This window comes from Parasteatoda tepidariorum, chromosome 4 (assembly GCF_982258835.1).
Source record: "Parasteatoda tepidariorum strain Cologne lab strain chromosome 4, Ptep-v5.0, whole genome shotgun sequence".
NCBI lineage: Eukaryota > Metazoa > Arthropoda > Arachnida > Araneae > Theridiidae > Parasteatoda > Parasteatoda tepidariorum.
The window spans coordinates 78,124,289-78,142,742 of record NC_141758.1 but is presented as its reverse complement, the minus strand read 5'-3'; the positions used below and the strand labels follow the sequence as shown (position 1 = coordinate 78,142,742).

The following is an 18,454-nucleotide window of genomic DNA, read 5'->3' as shown; positions in this document are numbered from 1 at the left end:
AAAACTGATTTACCTGCATTGTACGATGAATTGGAAGGAAAGATACGGGCCTTGGAAAGCCTAGGGCGTACACAGAGCAATTACGGAGATTTTCTAATGCCACTAGTAGAATCTTCTCTGCCGGAGACTGTTTTGATTGCATACGAAAGAAGTCGTTCTTCTGACCAAGGGGAAAGATCTTTGCAAAAATTAATGAACTTTTTACAGCAAGAGGTGAAGGGTGAGGAGCTTGTCGTCCTCGCTCGGGCTGGATTTGGAACCTCTACTAAGAAGAAAGAGTCTGTTGTAGAGAAAATGGATTTATCTACCACAGCTGCATTGGTAAGCACTACGCCTGATAATACAGGTAAGATCAATTTTATCTGTCTCTTTTGCGGGAAAAAGCACCTTTCCCAAGATTGCTATTTTGCTCGAAAGCTAAGTTTAGAAGAAAGGAGAAAGGTAATTTACAACAAAAAAGCTTGCGTCTCCTGTCTTAAATTGGGACATACTGCTCGTACATGTAGGATGAAGATTAGATGCATTATTTGTAATAAAAATCATTTTATTTTGATGTGTCCTGATCGAGAAATGAAGAACAATGAACCTAAAACTGAGGAAGTGTCATCTTTAGCCAATAGCAGTGCCCCTGCTTATGATTTTAAAACTGTTTTTCTTATGACTCTGATAGTAAAAGTTAAAAATAAGAAAAGTGAGTGTAATATACGAGCCATTTTAGATACTGGCTCGCAGCGCTCATATTTGAGTACTAAAATTGTTAAAAAATTGTGTTTGAAACCCAAGGGTAAACAAACACTTATTCATGGTTTATTTGGAGGTAACGAAACCAAACCTAAAGACCATGAGTGGTTCATGATTAAAGTTTATAATTTGGAAAACACTTTTTGTTTTAAACTAGAAGTCCTCTCTGAAGAAAAAATTTGTGGTTTTGTTCCTCGAGCTAACGATTCTGTTACGCTAAAAGAATTGCAACAAAGAAACATAGATATTCACGATGTTAATTTTAATGATTCTGAAATAGATCTGCTTCTTGGAGCAGACATTACCTCTAAATTGTTTACTGGTAAATCAATAGCATTAAAATCAGGTTTAATGGTTGTTCAGACAAAACTTGGTAATACTCTTACTGGTAAAATAAATAATGTTTATGCAGATATAAATAATGGTAAATCAATATCTGTTGATTCCAATTGTATCCTATGTGATAATGTATGTGTATTGCATTCAGTAACTTTAAATGTAAATAAGCTTTGGGATCTCGATGTAATAGGTATTAGAGACCCATATGATAATTCTAAACAGAGATTAATGTTTTCGGAAGCTATTGAGCAGTATAAAGATAACTTAACTATTCTTCCGAATGGAAGATATGAACTTTTACTTCCATTTAAAAGTAAAACTACTTTGCTTGATAACAAACAGTTAACTTTAAAGCGTCACTTGAATATGTGTAAACGCTCTTTAGCAAATGGTTATTTGAATGATTATATCAATGTTTTTAAAAACTGGCAGGAGATAAATATTATAGAAAAGGTTCCTGAAAGTGAAATTAATGAACCTTGCCATTATTTGCCCCATCGTCCTGTCATCAAACAATCTAGCGAGACATTTAAATTGCGTCCAGTATTTGATGCCTCAGCCAAACAGTGCAATCAACCATCTTTAAATGACTGTTTGGTCAAAGGCCCAAATTTGATCGAATTGATTCCTGATATTATTGACAGGTTTAGATTATTTCCAATAGGTCTTTCTTCTGATATAGAAAAAGCCTTTTTGCAGCTAAGCATATCCCCTCAGCACCGAGATTTTTTACGATTTTTCTTTCCATCTGAGACAGGTGATCCCATTGCTTATAGACACTGTAGAGTTGTGTTTGGTGTGACCACGAGTCCCTTTTTACTAATGGCTTCTTTAAGTCATCTCCTGGAGAACGCTTCCGATGAATTTTCCGATGTTGTTCCCAAGCTCCGACATGCTTTTTACGTCGACAATTGCGTCACGGGAGTTAACACTGTCACAGAATTAGAAAACTTTATTATTAAGACTCAAAAATTAATGAAAACAGCTTGTTTTAATTTGCGAGGTTGGGAAGGTAATATAGCAAATCCTCTTTTATCCAAGTCTTCTGGTGATACTTCCTTACTGGGTATTAAGTGGAATTTGGATCGAGATACTTTACGATGCAACTTTACTAATGATTTAGATCGTAACGAAACATTTACAAAAAGAACTGTATTATCGTATGTGCAGCGGTTTTTCGATCCTATAGGTACATTGTGTCCGAGTACATTGCAGCCTAAATTATTATTGCAGAAGATGTGGAAGGATAAGCTTAGTTGGGATACCTTAATACCGCCAGAAATGAATAAAGAATTTTCTACGTGGATAGGTGAAATATCCTTTTTTGAGCACATCGAAATACCTCGTTATGTCGAAATTAATGATTCTTCGGAATTACATGTATTTGTGGATGCGTGCAAAACTTCATACGGTGCATGTGTATTTATGAAAACTGAAAATTCTGGTAATGTTAAAATTCAATTGTTACGCGCTAAAGCTAGAGTCGCACCCGTAAAAGAAATGTCTATTCCTAAACTCGAACTTATGTCTTGTTGTATCGGAGCAAGAATGGCCCTTTCCATTCGTTTAGCTCTTGATATCCCTACTATGAAAACGTATTTTTGGTGCGACTCAATGGTTGCGTTGTGGTGGATAAAAGAGCAGGGGGAGTGGTCCATTTTCGTTTCTAATCGAGTTAAAGAGATTAGGCAAATTACTTCGCCTAATGATTGGCGGCATGTCCCGGGAGATATTAATCCTGCTGACCTCGTTTCACGTGGATGTTCTCCCAAAAAGTTGGCAAGGTTACAGTGGTGGCGAGGACCGTCATGGTTGTTAGAAACTTCGAGTAACTGGCCTTGCAATGAGATTTTTTGCAAAAAGGAAGTAGATTTAGAGAGAAGAAAGGTAGTGCTTAGTAATTTTAATTCGGTTGAGGAGGAAACACCTTGGTACGCAAAACAGTTTTCTAGCTATCCATCAATAATCAGACTTGTTGCTTGGGTATTGCGCTTCGTTAACAATTGTCGCGTTCAAAAGAAATCTAGAATCGTAGGCAACTTGACCCTAGCAGAAACTGAATCAGCGGAAAAGAGTTTAATCAACATTGTTCAATCAAAGTTTTTTCCTTTTCCTAATGAAATACCTGTATATAATGTTTACAAAGATTCAGAGGGTATGATCAGAGTAAAAACTCGCATAACTGAAAGAATCGACACCCCTTATTTTAAATCTCCTATAATTTTGCCCGAAAAATGTATTTTTACACAGAGATTAATCGAGTATTATCATTGTGTTAACTATCATGCTGGTACTCAAATATTGTTGAGCATCATTCGCGAAAAATTTTGGATTGTGAGAGGTAGAAAAGCAATTCGCAATATTGTAAAGAGCTGTATAAAGTGCAAAAGGTATACCGCTAAAGCTCATTTCACCGAGCCTGTTTCTCTTCCTGAGGACCGTGTGAAGGATGCATATGTTTTTGAGGTTGTAGGAGTGGATCTTGCGGGACCCCTCTACATTAAGAAAGGTAGCAAAACATGGGTTGTTTTGTTTACTTGCGCAATATACCGCGCTGTACACTTAGAGTTAGTGACCTCTTTAAGTACAGATTCATTTCTTTTGGCTTTTCGACGTTTTGTCGCCAGAAGAGGTCGTCCCAGAAAAATGTATTCAGATAATGGCACTAACTTCAAGGGGGCATACAATGATTTGAATGAAATTGATTGGGATAAAGTTTTGAGAGAGGCAGAGTTACACCATATAAATTGGAAATTTAACCCTCCGTCAGCAGCCTGGTGGGGAGGTTTTTGGGAACGCCTGATTCGGACACTTAAAGATCTTTTGAAACGCACGCTAGGAAGAGCTGTTTTGACCTATGAAGAGTTGCAAACGGTATTATGCGACATCGAGTCAATTATGAACTCTAGACCGCTCACCTATCTGTCCGAAGACTCAACCGATTTAAAACCTCTTACACCAGCTATGTTTCTTTTAGATAACTCAGAAACTAAAGTAATTGATATCGATATGGTCGATGCTCAGCATTGTCGCAAGCGAATTCGATATAGAGTCCAGCTTATAAAATCCTTAAGAAAACGTTTCCGAAAGGAGTACTTGGGACAGTTAATTTTGAAACAAAATTTAAAGGGCAAAAATATTGATATTTCGGTTGGTGAGGTCGTTCTCATTGGCGATGACTTTAAGAAGCGTTTGAATTGGCCATTAGCCAGGGTGATAGAGCTTATCCCTGGTAAAGATGGGAAAGTTCGAACTGTAAGACTGAAAGCTCAAAATGGAGAAATGTTGAGGCCCATTCAAAGAATTTATTCTTTAGAACTCCCTTCTGCTAACAAATTAAATTGCCTTTTACAGAAAAGGGCCAAAATACCCATTTCTTTAGCAGTTAATCAGAACATGAAAGACCAAAATGCTGATAAGATGTTGCCTTCTGTTCCTGCTGATGTAAAACCTGAACAGTCTTCTGCCCAAGTTACCCGCTTTGGACGTTCGATTAAAGTGCCCAAAAGATTTTTAACCTCGTTTTGAGTTGGTCACAGCCTTCTCAAAACGGGGGGGAGGATGTTGCGATACAGCTAGCGCCATCTGAGGAAAATATTTTCAACTACCATTATTATTATTATTCTATAACTTTTCTGAAACCGCCAACGGCGGATGTAAAATTATTTGCTCTTTGTTATTAAAAGTTTTGTTTTGTTATTAAGCCCTTGTGTGCTTGTCTCATTTGTTATTTTACAATGAGTGTATAATATGCCATTTTTCCCAGTTTCGAATATAATTAAATCGGGTAGATTTTATCGGATAACCCCATCTTTTATATTTAAAAATAGTATTGTTAAAGGTATCATTTATAATAAACAAAAAGTTTTTGAAGAGTTTATTTTTTTTGATGAAGATACTGGGTGAATTAATTATTGTCTTACGTTGAAGAAGAATTTGACTGCTTATTTACCAAATGTCCATTTGAAAAAATGATTTGAAGTTATTCCATATTTTTGATGTACCCTCTTCCGAAGTTGATTTATTTATTTTCAAATGAGATATTTAATATCTTTAATGTACCGTACGAACTGTACCCCTTCCCGATCGTTCAATCCTGGCGACTTATAACGTCGTTGCCGAGAGGAAGGATTAAAACAGGTCATAGGTCGGGAAGGAGGGTACAAAATTTATTTATTAATTATTAGACAAGAGCAGTCATGAGAGTGAGTGAAAGTGCACATGAAAAGTTGCGCTCCTTGGTTATATGTTAGGGAAAATCTTGCAAAGTAAAATCCGTAAAATGTCTTAATTTAGGGAAAGAGGGAAATCTTAGTAGTTGCTATTGGTTTATGAAATAGATCGAACGTTTCCCACACAAGAGCAAAGGGAAAAATGTCCTGCTCTTAATTAAATGCATACTTGAGCCAAAAATAGATTTAAGAACAGGATGTGGCTTTTAAAAGTGTGAGAAAGTATTTCGTTTAGAATAATTAATTAGGATGAAGTTTTATAACAAAGAAACTAACATAAAAAGATCAATTGAAGCTTTTTATGTTACATATATATATATATATATATATCACCATGTACCTTTTTTTCTATTCTAAATCACTATAAAAAAATTAACTACCCATTTTGTGTATTTAAAGACAATGTTTTAATTTTGCTTCTTCGTTTAAATTAAAAGAGGGAAGAAAACGTAACCCTCAGAGATATTACATTAGCTTCTTGAAGCAGGAGGATCAATTCAATTCCATTAGTCTGATTAGTAAAACATGTCTGTCTTGCTTTTGACTGAGGATGAATAAAGTTTGGATAAAACGAAAGCGCTGAAAAAGTGGGGAATCTTATGAAGCAATTCTCCATTTTAGTCGCCGGTTTTAAGCAACTCATTGTAAATTAGTTGTTTTTATTCATATTTATACTAAAATAGTCGCCCTAGTTGATTTGCTTTAAAATAGACGATTTAGTCACCAATGGCAGCCCTATATTCATAACAACAACAAAGTTCAATATCCAGAGTATTGTTACATACAGAAATTTCTTTTTATTAGAATGTCATATTACAGCTCAAGAGAAATAACAAAGTTGATTAAGAAATTGATTAATCCTTAAACTATTTAGGGTTTGAGAACACTTAGCCCACCACACATGTGATTCAGGCATTGTAGATGCGCCATCCTCTTTGAGGTCATCATGTTCCTCGTAATCACTGATATAACCATCCTCATCTTCCAGATAAGCCCAAATTTCTGCATTTTTACACATATTATCAATATCCCTATCTAATACCTCGATGCACAAATCTATCCTGTTCATATCAAAACGTTTTAATGGAGTTTCATCAACAGGAAATGAATCAAAAAAATCTCTGAAATACTGAAGGGAGGATCTTCGTAACAACAAAAAACTTTTTATCTTACTGTGCGTTAGATTACAACCGATTCTATATAAAAAAATTTCAATAGGTGTGATAGCCTCTACCATCAAAAATCCAATTTTCTTCTTCTCTTCGTCCAAGAAATGCAATTGGTATTTATGGCGTAATGCTCTTAGAAGGTCTGCTGTACAGCTCCTTGAAATCATCTTTAAAGAAGTAGAAATTTCATCTAAAGCATTAAAGTTTCTGTCACGCAAATTATAACTATAAAAATGACCAAGACTAGAACCATACAAAGTAATAAGACGTTCAAATTCTTGTATGAAATGCATTAAATATTCTTCTGAATTCTGTTTTCCACAGTCAAAGTTATCAACATCCAAATGAAATCGAGATATAAACTCACTTATTTTTTTTAAGTCATGAGTTCTTTTCTTTAGGGACATCAAGATAAATTTATTTATGTTATATTCAGGTTTTTCAGTATGAATTATGTCCTTAAGACGATTCATAATTAAATCACTATTTAAAGATTTTTTTTTCGTATCAGTATCCGAATTAAGTTTATTCATAGAGTTAAGCAATTTACAAAACTCCCAGGCGTTGTTACTACTCTTGGTGTTTTTCAAGTACTGCAGGAGTCTCTCTTTTCTTGACATATAATAAAAAGGCACCTAAAAAGAAACAAAAAATAGTATAAAAATAACGAATGTCTAAATTACAGATTTTCTTCTTTGGTGCTGTTGTTAATTTACGTCGCACTAGAGCTGCACAATGGGCTATTGGCGACGGTCTGGGAAACATCCCGAAGGATGATCCGAAGACATGCCATCACAATTTTGATCCTCTGCGGAGGGAATGGCACCCCTGCTTCGGTAGCCCGACGACCTGCGCACGAAGTCGAGCACTTTACGGTAGGCGTATTGACAAAACATACCGTAGATTGTAAACGTGGCGATTGCAGGTGGAGTTGGCGATGGATTACGCGTAAATCTGGTGGGAGAACGAAATTACATTAACCTAAGCAGTGTAATTCGATATTTTCTTCTTCTCCTCGACTAGCCATTATGAATAAAAATAACTCATTAATTCCTTTCAGCAGAGAAAATAAAAAAGAAAATAACACCTTTTTATTGTCAGGATCACTTTACAAATACACTGTATTCATATTTTATTAAGCGCTATAATTTATATTTTATAAAACGATCTAGTTTTTTGATAAAACAGATTCAATTTTTTAATTTTTTTTACAAGAATTGTGTTTGCGAAGAAATAAAAATAATTTATTAATGAACCAATCACAAAAAATAACGTAACATTTTAATACTATGTTTTATTGAAACGCTATTTTGAAGAATTAATTCTATTTAACTTTTATTGTAAGAAAACATAACCTGTTTTATTTTAGTGATATTTTCTATGAAATCAATATTCTCTATAAAAGAATAATGTAAGCTTTTTTATAAAGATTATTTTTTTAGAAATTAACAAAGACATATTATTTACTAGAAAAAAAATAGAGTATTCAAAAATGTTATCACGCTTTAAAGTAATAGTTTCTTGTAAACGAATAATCAATATTTTTAAAATAAAGTTTGAAAGCGTTTGTTTCATTACTAGAAGCATTCATTATAAAAAAAATACATATTAAATTACTTTTTTGCATAATTTTATGAAATAACTTTTTTTTGGAATGAGATGAGATTTTAAACTTTGTGAAAAATTGATTCAATTCCTTAATATATATAAAAGTCGGTAAATACTTCATTCATTATGGAGGTCATAGATAACTTGATACCTTTTCAATATAAGAATTATAAATGCAATTAATAGAAAATGCACAATTTTAAAAATATATTTTATTTACACGCATTGCGTACAGGTTATAATGCAACTATCATACGTAACATAAATTTATAGATTCCTAAATACTGTTATATGAGTTTGGGATTTAAAAATATAATTAAAAAATAACATAATTAAAAAATAACATAATTAAAAAAAATTTCAACCTTCAATTAAAAACTTCCTGTTGTCATATATTAATAATAATTATAATTTTTAGCAACATTTTTGGGCACAAATTTTTAATTCTCGAACTTAATACTATCCTTTATATGAAAATATCAGAAAATTTATAAAAGAAAAACTATATTTTAAAATTGAGACATTGGCGACAACAGAGGTTAGATGTATGTGCTGAGTTTAAATAAATTACATGTTATAAAACTCACATTTAAGATTTAGATCAATTTATTATCAGGTCATAAGAGTGTTTTTTAATAAATAAATGTAGTGATTGTTTGATTTAGAATTGTAAGGTCCTGGGTGTTTAATGTTAAGTTATACATTTCTTTAGAAATAATATTTGAGATATGCAAAGCAGGGCGGCATTCATTTCAACTTAAAAATCATCAACTTAACTTTCAATAACTATAGATAAATAAAAAAACAAAAGTTTGATAAAAACTTTAAAAGAAATACTTTTAGAAAAATTCTTTCTAAATAATATTTTTAAAAAAAACACACAATCACTTCGCCTAATGCCCTTACTTCAACCTCCTTCGAGTTATGCTTACTTTATAAATTTAATCTCAACTTTATTTTTCTTTTCACTTTTAAACTGTAAAAGACTTTTTCTCCATTTGTAAATTATGAAAAAAGTTATTAATCTGATTGCGTAAACAGTTAATTTATTAAAATTGAACATTCTCAATTAATTCCTTTTAATAGTCATTTATATTATTAATAATAATTATTTGCACAAAATTATAATAGAGGAAAGTTTGATTAGAAATTTAAAAGTTCTTGCTACAATAATTAGGGAATTTCTTTTGACAAATTCAAGTAATTTTTCTTCCGGAACAAAATGCATTTTTATTTAAAATGGAATGGTACTGACTTAACATTTATACGATAAAACACTCTCTAATCGCTAACACCGATGACAGGAAAAAAATTTCGTTTTTTTTTTCTTTTCCACAAAAAGTTTAGAACTTAAAATGTTGTTCTTTCATTATAAAGCGATAGCATAATATTTTCGTATCATGTAAAACTTGATAACGAAGTTACTTATCTACCGTTTTACAGTTATAAAATGAAATGATTATTGAATTCTACTTGCATTTTAAAATGTCAATGTATCCATCGTTCAATGAATTTTACGATTATTTTTATAAAACTGTGTATAATGAACATTTCAACTAAAGAAATTAGTACAAAATAGCTGCTAATAATTCTCTTAAACATTTATAAATATTATACATTTATAAATTTCAGCTTTTCGCATTATTGCTAAATAACCTCTACGTCGAAAAATATTTAAGGAATTCTATAATAACTGAAAATTAAATAAAATTTAAAAAAAATTGTAAATGGTTATCGAGCAGAACCATTAAGTTTAATTAATGAATATAGAATTAGTAACAAAGTCACTGCTGAACAGTAATTTTTATTTTTAATCTTTTAAGTAAACAAACTTTATTGTAATAATCATTTCATTATTAAGGATTAGAGGTTATTGTGAAATTATTAATTTTAATAAGTGGATGAGTAGGTAAAGAAGTTCACTACTCGAAATACGCGTATAGATTTAATGAAAGTTATGAAAATACAGAAGGGGGCTATGGAGGTAATAATATATAATTTTTTTTATCTTAGTTTTATTACGATCTTCTAAAAAACGCTAATAAACACAATTATATTAACAAATACAAACGATTATGTCGGAGCTATAACAAAAAAATACGCTTTATATTTCATTTAATGCAGAAGAATCTAATGAAGATCAGCTTATTTGAAACTCTGAAATGTGACACCCATATATAACTTGGTGAATGATAGATACGTGATACCGAAAACAAAACAAAAACATAAGCACACTGCTGTTTGGCGATTTGCGAGACGCTCCTTCAACGCCGATAGATACTTTCGCCAACCCCTTTACAATCTACGGTATGTTTTGTCAATACGCTTACGGTAGCACAGTTTAACGAGAACCAATACCGCACACCCTCGGTCCCTACGCAGACTGATCCAAGTGGTCACCCACCCGCACACTGACCGTAGCCAGTGATGCTTGACTTCGGTGATCTGCTGAGAACCGTGTCTTAACGATCAGTCCACTGCGGGACATTTTCTTCTTTGGAGTGGTGTTTTGAAATTTCGTGAAAAATATTTAAGTTAAAAATTTAAAAACTTATTTCGAGGAAATAAATAATTTTGTAGCAATTTGAGCATGTCAAAAATTAGTTTCTCAAGATATGATGGTGTAAGAATCGTTGCCAATCGCTGCGAGATACGAACAAAACTTGAGAAAAATGAAGAAAAAAAGGAAGCTAGTGTTTCTTTTTTTAGCTTGGTGTGAGAAGACTAGAATGTTTTATGATGGAGCGCGAAGTTTTCTTTGATTATGTGATTACTATTATTTTCTATATACTTCATGTTTGTGCCGTGGCATAAGTATGTATCTAAATAAAATCGTTTATGCAAAGAAAGGTTTATGGTGAAATCATTTCACATTGAAAAATCTGAAAAAGAATCTGTGAAATATTACTGATGGCTATAAAAAATGTCGTGATTTTAAAAGAAATATAAATTTAAAAAAATAATTTTGATGATTAAATACGAAAAATAATAAGAAAATCGTAGTACACACATTCCTACTTAATTGAAAAGAGGAGGAGAGGAAAAGGAGAAGGGTAAAAAACACGGAACCGGTTTTCTCCCCAGATGGCGTAATCGAGCGTTGCTATCGCGAATACTTACAAAGGCTTTGACACCTTATAAGCATTAGGAATGTTTAAAATTTTTATGTATTGAAGATGAGAAATTTGTGTTCAGGTAATGTAGGGGGTGTTTGGTTTTAAATATAATCAATCATCAATGCCTTTACCCATTCACCCTCAAATGCATGAGGATTTTCCAGATGTAGATTGAGCTCTCCATAGCCATTCATCTGGAGTGGTGGTGGTGACTATGGTTACGAGATTCAACTATTTCAAGGGTAAATTGGGTCATTATTTAAGACAGAGTCGGCTGGTAGGAGAAAGAGAATGAAGGAAGAAAGATGCTCCCCTCTTTAAAATGCACTATTTCTTCTTTCCATACAAGCAGGCGGCCTTAGACTTTGTGGCGAGGGGAGTTCTTTCTATAGACAAACTATATGAGTGAAATTTGATCACTAAAGTATGAGACAACTTTATATGAGCGACAAACACAATTATTGCATTTTTTTTTCTGTCACTTACTTATCTTTATTATCCAATATTATACCTTTCGTAATTCCGGCCAGTCCAATATATTTTAAATTTAATAAAAACTGTTGTTTTAACAGCTTATCCCAAAAAGAGCAAATTGTCAAATGAGAGAAATATAATAAATAATATAAAAATGCTTTGCAAAGATGAAGCCAGTTTAGTTTTTGAGTTTTACTATTCTCTCAAGATTTTAAAATTATGGATGAATTTTAATTCTCATTTGAGTACAAAAGTTTTTTTTTCTTCTGAAAATATAGTAATTGAATAGGATACTATTGACAAGTGAATGAATTTTACGATGGGTTTTATAGTTGAAAACAAATAGCTATTTTTAATAAAGTTTCACTTAATGTGTATTTTTGTATAACTCTATTTTTATAACACTGTTTTTTGAACGAAAAATTATTCTAAGTTCTTTTGTGAAATAAAAAAAACATTTACGAACGTGAAATTACAGAATTAAAAAAAGAATTAACAATTCGCTAATTAAAGTTGTAGGGTGATTTCATTTATTGTTAATTTAATGAAATAATATTATAAAAATAATACTAATATAATATTAATTAAATCATAAAATAATTGAGAATTTTACATTTTTATTTTAGAATTTTCCATTTTAAACTATTTTTTTCTGAAACTGCCATTGAACAAAATTTTCTGGAATATTAAATTTGCAATTTAACTAGAGAGAAGTTTTAAAATAGCTGATGTTTGCCCTCACATAAAAAGAATTATTATGCATAATGATGTTGCTGATGTCCTAAATATTAATAAAGATACTTCTAATAAAATATATCAGCATTTAAGAAATTATTTGACTCCATAAAAATCATGATTTAGAAATGCAAATAAGATAAGCAGCGAAATCACCCAAATAGCAACCTTTCTAAGTATTAGAGGAAGGAAGATTTGTCATCGTTGTTGTAGCTTATCCTCATCAGATCGTTGAACGTCCCTGGTCACGGTGAACGTTGACATCACTGGTCTAGCAACTAGTTTGTACTCTATATCCACGCCCTCTAGTGAACTGCGGTGCTTGTTTATTGCAGCTGTACATAATTTGTTCTTTTTTAATTTGATTTTTATAAGTTGTAATGATTAATAATAATTGGTAACATTCAGTCTCTTTGCCAGATAAATATGCAATTCGCAAATTTTATGACACATTTTTTTTCAGATTTTTTTAGGGATTTATAATTCGTAAATTTTAAACTTAAAAAACAAAAAAAAAACTAATATGTTATTCAAATTTAATTCTTTATATCATTCTGAAATTCAAATATTTCAAATAAAACACAATTCATGTATTTACAAAAAATTAATAAATAAATAAAATAAAGAACATTTTAGTAAATATTCCAAGCTAGCCTGTTAGCGTACAATTAGTTTGCTAGTAAAGCGTTTTCTTGGTTTTCATTTGTGTGTAATGGAAATTCTAATTATTTTCATTCAAAAAGTTTTTCAAAGTACGATTTTACTCCTCTATTTCAATAACAAGGTACTTTGATATCTGGGTCGTGTTAAAAGTTAAAAATATAAGAAAAGTATTTCACAACATCCACTAAGATGACAAATTGTCTGTCAAGGATGATAAAAAAATTAATGGTTAAAAAAATAATTCATTGCGATAAACATTTAGCTGTAATGCGATTATTGTTTAGCAATTTAAAAGACATTTTCGTGGTTTTCCTTTGCATTTAACGCAACATTTGATTTGTCTCAATTTTAATTTAATTTTAAATAATATATAGGTTCCTACAAAAGCTTTTATAAACATGATTTTACTCTGATATTTAAATTGCAAGTTACTTTGATTTCTGGGTCGTGTTAAAAGTTAAAAATATAAGAAAAGTATTTCACAACATCCACTTAGATGACAAATTGTTTGTCAAGGATGATAAAAAAATTAATGGTTAAAAAAATAATTCATTGCGATAATGAACATTTAGCTGTAATCTTATTATTGTTCAGTTATCTTAAAGAATTTTTCGTGGTTTTTCTTTGCATTTAACGCAACATTTGATTATTTTAACTTCAACTTAATCCTGGTTAAAATAAATTATTTTAATAAATTTTATAAACATTGTTTTACACCGATATTTAAATTGCACGCTACTTTGATTTTTGGAAAGAGTTTAAAATTACAAAAAATATGAAGAGCATCTCGCTAATCACCGAAATAATTGACTGTCTGTCAAAGACGCTAAAAAAATGATTTATTATATAAAAAAAATTCATTACGATTACTGAGCATTTCGCTGGAACTCTTCAAGCGTCAAGCAATCTGAATGATATTTTCGTGGTTTCCCTTTACGTGTAACGCAAAATATGATTGTTTTCTTTAAAAAAAAACATTCATAAAGGCAGCAATGTTTAAATATTTACATAAATTAAGAGTTATTTTATCTTTATTCCTTGTTAAATCAAAACAAAATGAAGAGCATTTGATTGTGGGCAATTAATTAGCAAGGTAGATAGTCTTACGCGGACATTAAGAAATGAATTGTGAGATTTTGATAGGGATATATATATTATAATAATTTGAATAATTATTCGTGCAAAGGCGTTAATAAAGATCGGAAATTGAAAGATACAATCGAATTCATAATAAATGGTACGAATAATTATTTTCATAAAAAAGATTTTTATTTTTAATTCTCATCGGAAAATTTAAAAAATTTACGGCTGCATGGCTTATATTTTGTTTAAAAAAATGTGTCATTAATATGCATTTTTAATTATAACGATTTTAAAACAATAATAGTAAACTTATAAAATTCAAAGGGTTTTAGGTTTCAACTCGTTCTGTTAAATCAAATTTTTAAATATAAAAAAATGCTAATATAAGCATCCATACTTCAGTCATAATAGAACCAGACGCTTCAAACTAATAACTATGGTTAAATTAAGCAAATATCCTTCCTACGGTTTTAATTAACCTAAGTTCTGAAAACCAAAACTAAACAAAAACGAAACGATAGTATATAATTGCTCGTAATCTGAATGATCTCTGGTTTTAAAACTTCAATAAACAAACAAATAAATTATGAGTAATGAATAGACATCTTTAAGCAATATACAAAATATTATACTGGTTTACGGAAATGAAAAAATTTTAGAATTTAAATTAAATTGCTTATTAATGATCAACACTGATTACGCGCAATGCTAAGGTACGGCGGGAACGTCAGAAAATAATCCCTAGGACGACGCGAACGCCACTTTTTGTGTAAAAACCGGTCTGTCAAAAGCATGTTGCTTTTCTAAAAAACCCCGGGAAAAGTTAAAAGTCCTTATCCCCTATATTAGTCCCTGCCCTAAGGAAATCTAGGACCAGAAGGGGGGACATTAATTAGGCCCATCTCAGAGTATGGTTTCCCTGTTTATAACTGTGCTTCAGTCACCAACTTGGGTAAATTGGAGAAGGTTCAACTCAGTGCTGCTAGAATTATTACTGGACTAAGACGCAGCTGTCCGAGAGAAGTAGTTCTCTATGAGGTTAATTTGCAACCTCTTCAAATATTATAACAATCCTTCTAGCAACGGTCAGCATAATAGAACCTCCCTATATTTTAACAACAGAAGAAAAACAGCTTCTTCAGTCAGGCTAAGCTTATGTGTTTGCCTTATTATGAAATTGAGGTGCACTCCTTCAAATTTTGTCTGAATCCCTCAGAGGGACTCCCAAGAGTTTATTTCCACTTCGATTTTACTACCCCGTTCACCAAGAAGGTCTTCATTCCAGATCATTTCTGACAGTTGGCTTTAGAAATCATAAAAAAGATCCCCGACAATGCCATAAAATTTTTTACGGTCGGCAGTAAACTGGACGACCACGCAGCAGGTAGTGGCATCCACTCTGAGAAACCAGTGGATAGACTGTCTATCTGCCTAAACTGGACGACTACGAGGGCAGTGACATCTACATTGAGAAACCAGGGGATAGACTGTCTTTCTGCCTAAACTGGACGACTACGAGGGCAGTGACATCTACATTGAGAAACCAGGGGATAGACTGTCTTTCTGCCTAAACTGGACGACTACGAGGGCAGTGACATCTACATTGAGAAACCAGGGGATAGACTGTCTTTCTGCCTAAACTGGACGACTACGAGGGCAGTGACATCTACATTGAGAAACCAGGGGATAGACTGTCTTTCTGCCTAAACTGGACGACTACGAGGGCAGTGACATCTACATTGAGAAACCAGGGGATAGACTGTCTTTCTGCCTAAACTGGACGACTACGAGGGCAGTGACATCTACATTGAGAAACTAGGGGATAGACTGTCTTTCTGCCTAAACTGGACGACTACGAGGGCAGTGACATCTACATTGAGAAACCAGGGGATCTGCTTCCGCTACCCTGATTTCCCATCGATCTTCAAAGATTTAAAAGAATTGGTTGATCAGATTTTTGAATCTATTATTTTTAATTAAGTATATTTTGATTATTAAAAAGGTTTTTTTCTCAAATTGAAAACGTAATTTAAATTATTTATTAATTTATTTCGTGTCATGCATTTTGAATTTTTTACGTTATTATTTGTGAATTTACCGTTTAAGTTTTTACTAATATCCAGAATATCCTTATTATTAATTATCGATATTATTTTTAATAAAATAGTATCTTTATACAAATGTAATAAAAATAAAAGGGCATTAAAACTAAAAAAAATATTAGTATTTCCTAGGACAGCAGATTTCAAACGGTGTTCCATGGAACCCCAGGATTCCGCAAAGAATTGCAGGAATTCCGCTAGTGAGTACTTCTTACAGCCACAGGCGACTAACCACCTAACTGTAACACTCAGCTTTAGCACCCTAAAGTCCAAGGTTTAAGACAGAGATTTCCAAATAGTGTTTCACGGAACTCTAATATTCCGTAAAGATTTATAGGAGTTCTGATAGTGAGTACTTTTTACAGCCGCAGACGGCTGACCACCTAACTGTAACAATCAGCAGAATGTCTAAGACAGAGGTTCCAAAATGGTGTTCCACAGACCCTTATGGTACCTCTGAAAAGCTACAGTGGTTCTACGAGTTAGTACTTTTTTATAGCTAATAATGAGTATTGAAACCTCAGATGATATTCAGATACAATCTATAATTTATTTAAACCATAATTTATTTAATCTTACGGTTACTTTAAGATATTAGTATTTCTAATAAAATGCCATTAAAAATAAATGGCATTTTTTAAAATCAAATATAATATTTCTAACAACACTATAATGAATAAATTATGAAAACGACAAGCATTAGTAATTCTCATCACGCGTTTCCGATTAAAATAATTATATTATTCTTTAATAAAGAAATATGCTTCTTTAATAACTATTTTCAACGTTTATTGCAGTTTTTCAAAATTTTCATTTCGAAGTAATTTATAATTCAGCTTATTTGAGCTTATTTATATTATTTATTTCAATTTATTTATTTTTAACTTTTGTACAGTCCACACAAAAAAAAAAAAAAAAAAAAAAAAAAAACGAATCACCCTGAATTACTTTTGTTCCTCTGGTTAAATTTTCACGAACTAAGTGTCAATCTTAATGGTTCTTGGGGTTGACCTCAAATATACTAATTAATTAGTGCTAACTATTAATTAAGTTACGAAATCAAGCACAAAAACGTACTTTCTCTGAATAAACATATTTTTTTTTACATATTTGGAATTTAGACACTTGAATTAAGGGGGGGGGGGTAGTAAAATTTTAAAAAAATTGGGTCGCAATAAAGGTTTATATATTTGGTGATAGTCCAGAAAACCGCCAAAAAAAAAGTCGCCAGCGCAATTAATATTTTAAGATAACCCATTGACTAATGCAAATGAGGAATACTTAATTTTACTAGGCTGCTAAGCAACCAAGCTCTGACTGTAAAAAAATTGAAATAATGTTCTGTGATTGCTCGGAGAGATTTAATTAATAGTTAATAGAAAATATCTCAAAGTTTCTAGGCAATAGACAATTTTTAAGCTGATTTCTGTCCAAAAAGCAACTTTCTTTTTACTTTAATCTCCTTTGAAAAGAAAATTTGAATCGATTCATAAATTAGTTATGATTTTTTAAGTTTTTAGAATTTAAATACATGAACTTTTTATCTGATATTATTTAGATTATGTTGTTTCTGCTATATTTATTCGAGAATTTCATTTTAAAAACAAATTAACAGAACTTATTATAGCTGTATACAAAATTTTAGGATAATCATTTTTCAGCTTTAATCGAGTCTTCTAAGCAAGAAATTTTGAAGGAAAAAAAAGTGCTTGAAAAATAAAATATTTATTGTATAGTAATTCTAATGCACATTCACAAGGTTTTCTACAATTTAAAATATTTCTTTGTTTCTATAACAGAAGGAATTGCTGAATGTTTACTGGCATTTTAAAAACATTGGAATAGGTTATGTTTAAGAATAAGATATTGAAATAATATGTTGTTACATATTGTATGATTCATTGTTTAAAAAATCGCTTCGTTCTACTAGATTTTTAGGTTACACGGTTTTCTTTGGACAAAGATTATTAGCAAATAGCATCCTCATGTTTCGATACATTCTGAAACTTACGTTCGCAAATTCACCATAAAATGTCACATCACACAGCATATTTTTCAATTACGATAAGCTACATTTACCACCAAATATACAACTATGATTATCTTTTTTCTAATATATATCTGATCCGATACTATCTTTTTAAACAGAGTTCGTAAGGTACTTAAGATACTGAAATGGGGGCACAAAAACT

General features: G+C 31.5%; 1 protein-coding gene across 3 annotated transcripts in view; it reads right to left on the bottom strand.

Annotated features, from left to right (window-relative positions):
• Nucleotides 1-6,084: 6,084 nt before the first annotated feature.
• Nucleotides 6,085-18,454, bottom strand: part of LOC107441341 (uncharacterized) — a 35,725-nt gene continuing 23,355 nt past the window's right edge. For all 3 annotated transcript variants that reach the window (XM_043053216.3, XM_016054567.4, XM_043053215.3), the window contains exon 4: nt 6,085-7,116. In XM_043053216.3, coding sequence (XP_042909150.2) covers nt 6,133-7,116 — 984 coding nt within the window. In that variant the 3' untranslated portion in view covers nt 6,085-6,132. The remainder of the gene's footprint in view (nt 7,117-18,454) is intronic.